The 5,309-nt window shown below is 39.3% G+C and overlaps 1 protein-coding gene across 1 annotated transcript; it reads left to right on the forward strand.

Annotated features, from left to right (window-relative positions):
- On the forward strand, window positions 1-4,929 carry LOC127506554 (uncharacterized). Its single transcript, XM_051883145.1, has one exon. It carries the CDS (start codon window positions 212-214, stop codon window positions 1,076-1,078), a length of 867 nt encoding a protein of 288 aa, XP_051739105.1. The 5' UTR covers window positions 1-211; the 3' UTR covers window positions 1,079-4,929.
- The last annotated feature ends 380 nt before the right edge of the window (window positions 4,930-5,309 follow it).

Raw genomic sequence — 5,309 nt, forward strand, 5'->3', positions numbered from 1 at the left:
CTTATTTTTTTATTACCTTATATGTAATATTGCCTACCACACTAATCTGACGTCGCTAGCTTGTAATATTTGAATCTAAATCGCTGTTACAACGCATTTGCATTTGCAGCGCTAGCTTGTTAACCTGCTAACAGTCGCTCGCGCGCTCCTTTTTCAACGCGTTCTTCAAACAGCTGTGGTAAGTCGGATCAGTCTACAAACACGGTGAGTCATGTCATCCTCTCCCAGCATTGCTACCTGTTCCATTTGCCACATGTTTACCATAGCTCTCTCTGTCAGCGACGAGGGATTTACATGTCATAAATGTAGGGAAATAGTCAGGCTGACAGAGAGAATCTCAGAATTAGAGACACGCATCCAAACTTTAATCGAGGATAGTAAGAATGCAAGGGCTTCAGATACTGTTTTGGATGCGACTAGCTTAGTGAACTCTGTACATTGTTCGGTTCCGGCTGTAGAGCCCGCGCAGCAGGGCACTTGGGTAACGGTGAGGCGGCCTAGCCGCGGAAAACACCACTCTTCCGTTCCAATAAGAACATCAAACAGGTTCTCCCCACTCAGTGATACACCCACTGAGAATCCTGTTGAAAGTGCCCTAGTTATTGGCGATTCTATTACACGGAACGTGAAAATAGAGACACCAGCCACCATAGTCACATGTTTGCCGGGAGCCAGAGCACCTGACATCAAAGCAAATTTAAAAGTGCTGGCTAATGCTAATCGTAAATACTCTAAGATTATTATTCACGTCGGCACTAATGATGTTCGACTTCGCCAGTCGGAGATCACTAAAATTAACATTAAAGAGGTGTGTGAACTCGCAAGTACAATGTCAGGAGAAGTAATTTGCTCTGGCCCCCTTCCTGTTCGTCGGAGTGATGAGATAGTTAGCAGATTATCATCACTCAATGGCTGGCTGTCTAAGTGGTGTCCGCAAAATAATATAGGTTTCATAGATAATTGGAAAAGTTTTTGGGGCAGACCTGACCTGTTAAAAAGAGATGGTATTCATCCCTCCCGGGATGGTGCTGCTCTTCTCTCTAGTAATATGGCACATAGTCTTAGAACTGAAACATGACAAACTGGGGCCCAGGTCAGAAAGCAGACAGACTGGCTAAACCGACCGTCTGCTAGCTGCCTCACGTTACAGAAGTCAGAAAATTCAGATAACTCTCAACACATAGAAACTCTTACACCTAGATATTTTCAAATAGAGACTGTGTCTGTACCCCGAATTAGTAAAAACAAAAAACTTCCAAACCCATTTAATGGTAAAAATTTAATTGATGTTCAACAAATAAAAAATAGAGATAATAATGCTAAACAAATGATAAAACTCGGGTTGTTAAATATTAGATCCCTTTCTTCAAAATCACTTATTGTTAATGATATTATCAAAGATAATAATCTAGATGTGCTGTGTTTGACAGAAACTTGGCTAAAACCGGACGATTACATTACTTTAAATGAGTCTAGTCCTCAAGGTTATGATTATCGACACAATGCCCGTCAGAAAGGCAAAGGGGGAGGTGTTGCTGTAATCTATAGTAATATTTACAGTATTAGTCAGAAGTCTTTCAAATATAATTCCTTCGAAACTATGGTACTTTACGTAACATTATGTAAGTTGACATTTGTGCTGGCTACTGTATACAGGCCACCAGGACACAATACAGACTTTATCAAAGAATTTGCTGACTTTCTATCAGAGTTAGTACTAGCTGCAGATAAAGTCCTTGTTGTTGGTGATTTTAATATTCATGTAGATAATAAAAAAGACGCATTAGGATTGGCATTTGCAGATATTCTAAACTCTATTGGTGTTAGACAACATGTGTCAGGACCCACTCATTGTCGTAATCATACTTTAGATCTAATATTGTCACATGGAATCGATATTGATGCTGTTGAAATTCTGCAGCAGAGTGACGACATCTCAGATCATTATCTAGTCTCGTGTATACTACATTTAGTCAAGGCGGCTAAACTGCCTCCATGCCATAAATATGGTAGAACCATCACTTCTACCACTAAAGATTGCTTTATAAATAATCTTCCTGATCATTTTCATCGCCTTAGCATACCAGACAGCTTAGAAGACCTCGATGTTGCAACAGAAACTATTGCCTCTGTCTTTTCCAGCACATTAGACTCAGTTGCTCCTTTGCGTTTAAAAAAGATTAAGGAAATTAATCCAATGCCATGGTACAATGACCACACTCGGGCCCTAAAGTTAGCAGCCAGAAAAATGGAGCGCAGCTGGAAGAAATCAAAACTAGAAGTATTTCGTATTTCGTGGAGAGAGAGAATGATTGAGTACAGAAAGGCCTTAAAATCTGCTAGATCTGCCTATTTTTCTAAACTCTTAGAAGAAAATAAACACAACCCTAGGTATTTATTTGATACAGTGGCTAAATTAACAAGAAATAAAGCTTCAACTTCTGATGTTTCCAAAGAGCACAGCAGTAATGACTTTATGAACTTCTTTACTTGCAAGATTGATAATATTAGAGAAAAAATAATAACCATGCAACCGTCTACTACAGTATCGTGTCAGATAGTGCATTGTAGTGTCCCTGAGGAAAAATTCAATTCATTTACTGCTTTAGGAGAGGAAGAATTGTCTAAACTTGTTAAATCATCAAAATCAACAACATGTATGTTAGACCCTATACCGACTAAGCTATTGAAAGAAATGCTTCCAGAGGTCATAGACCCTCTTCTCAATATCGTCAATTCATCTTTATCATTAGGATACGTACCAAAAACTTTTAAGCTGGCTATTATTAAACCTCTTATTAAAAAACCACAACTTGATCCTAGAGAATTAGTCAATTACAGGCCGATCTCAAATCTCACTTTTCTGTCAAAAATACTAGAAAAGGCAGTATCATCACAGCTATGTTCCTTTTTAGAAAGAAATGGTATCTGTGAGGATTTCCAGTCAGGATTTAGACCGTACCATAGTACTGAGACTGCTCTCATTAGAGTTACTAATGATTTGCTCTTATCATCAGATCGTGGTTGTATCTCTCTATTGGTGTTACTGGATCTTAGTGCAGCATTTGACACTATTGATCACAATATTCTTTTAAATAGACTCGAAAATTATGTTGGCATTAGTGGAATTGCATTGTCATGGTTCAAATCATACTTATCTGACCGTTATCAGTTTGTAGTAGTAAACGAAGACATGTCATATCGATCACAAGTTCAATATGGAGTACCACAAGGCTCAGTACTAGGACCGTTACTGTTCACTCTGTACATGCTACCCTTGGGAGATATCATTAGGAAGCATGGCGTTAGTTTTCACTGTTACGCTGATGATACTCAGCTCTATATTTCTTCGCGCCCTGACGAAACTTACCAATTCACAAAATTAACGGAATGCATAGCTGATATAAAAAATTGGATGACCAGTAATTTCCTACTACTAAATTCAGAAAAAACAGAGATTCTAATTTTTGGACCAAAAACTTCTTCACGTAATAACCTAGAATATTGTCTAACACTTGATGGCTGCTCTGTTAAGTCTTCGTCGTCAGTTAGGAACCTGGGTGTGCTTTTTGATACCAATCTTTCATTTGAAGGCCATGTTACTAGCATCTGTAAAACCGCATTCTTCCATCTTAAAAATATATCTAAACTACGACATATGCTCTCAATGAAAAATGCAGAACAGTTAGTTCATGCGTTCATGACCTCAAGGCTAGATTACTGTAATGCTCTACTGGGTGGTTGTTCTGCTCGCCTGATAAATAAACTACAGCTCGTACAAAATGCAGCAGCTAGAGTTCTTACTAGAACCAGGAAGTATGACCATATTAGCCCAGTTCTGTCAACACTGCATTGGCTTCCTGTTAAACATCGTATAGATTTTAAAATCTTGCTAATTACTTACAAAGCACTAAATGGTTTAGCTCCCCAGTACCTGAGCGAGCTCCTAATTCATTATAGTCCTTCACGTCTATTGCGATCTCAGAATTCAGGCCAGCTGATAATACCTAGAATATCAAAATCAACTGCAGGTGGTAGATCCTTCTCCTATTTGGCACCTAAACTCTGGAACAATCTTCCTAGCATTGTTCGGGAAGCAGACACACTCTGTCAGTTTAAATCTAGACTAAAAACGCATCTCTTTAACCTGGCATACACATAACACATTACCAATTTATATTTCCAAATCCGTTAAAGGATTATTAGGCTGCATAAATTAGGTCAGCCGGAACCGGGAACACTTCCTATAACACCTGATGTACTCGTTACATCAGAAGAAGAATGGCATCTACGCTAATATTAGTCTTTCTGTTTATCCCGAGGTTCACCGTAGTCAACCGGATCCGGGCCGTATCCAGGTGAGACCAAGGACCTGCACCTTGACACGACCACAACGCAGCCCTGAAGTATCAGCAGAGATTGAGTCAACTAGATCATCCCCTGTGAAGGCCTCATCGACACGACAGCCACGACACAGTTCCTCAACAACCGTCCATACCGGCGTGATGAATACGATCCTCAATTGGATGGAACTGAAATAAATACTTTTAATGTTGCGATCCTATTGGACTTATGATAGCAACCTGAATTGTAACAAAGCACTGTTGGCCAGAGGAGAACTGGCACCCCGACTAAGCCTGGTTTCTCCCAAGGTTTTTTTCTCCATTTTAACACCAATTTGCCACTTGTCTGCCACCTGATGTCACCTGATGGAGTTTGGGTTCCTTGCCGCTGTCGCCTCTGGCTTGCTTAGTTGGGGACACTTGACTTGACATTTGATATTCAACAGTGCTTTTGATCTGCCTGCATTGACACTATTCTTTAAGAGATGCTGTGCAGCCAAACAATGTACCAGTTATCAATGTAAAGCTGCTTTGACACAATCTACATTGTAAAAAGCGCTATATAAATAAAGGTGACTTGACTTGACTCCTTATGGTGGCCATCATGTTGAGATCACATGACCAGATGAATGCTGCTCACTTTATCTTGATCACATATTATCAGAAACATTCACCTTATATAAATGAATCATGCATGAGAGTGAATAGATTATTTCTACAGCGGCACTGAAAGCTGAAAATGCTTCATCCACACTGATAGATGTTTCAGTGGGTACGGAAAGTATTCAGACCCCCTTACATTTTTCACTCTTTGTTATATTGCAGCCATTTGCTAAAATCATTTAAGTTCATTTTTTTTCCTCATTAATGTACACACAGCACCCCATATTGACAGAAAAACACAGAATTTTGACATTTTTGCAGATTTATTAAAAAAGAAAAACTGAAATATCACATGGTCCTAAG

This window comes from Ctenopharyngodon idella, chromosome 24 (assembly GCF_019924925.1).
Source record: "Ctenopharyngodon idella isolate HZGC_01 chromosome 24, HZGC01, whole genome shotgun sequence".
Lineage (NCBI taxonomy): Eukaryota > Metazoa > Chordata > Actinopteri > Cypriniformes > Xenocyprididae > Ctenopharyngodon > Ctenopharyngodon idella.

Bases quoted from the DNA above. Each gene is read 5' to 3' on its own strand.
- LOC127506554 (XM_051883145.1), top strand. From the start codon at position 212: ATGTCATCCTCTCCCAGCATTGCTACCTGTTCCATTTGCCACATGTTT.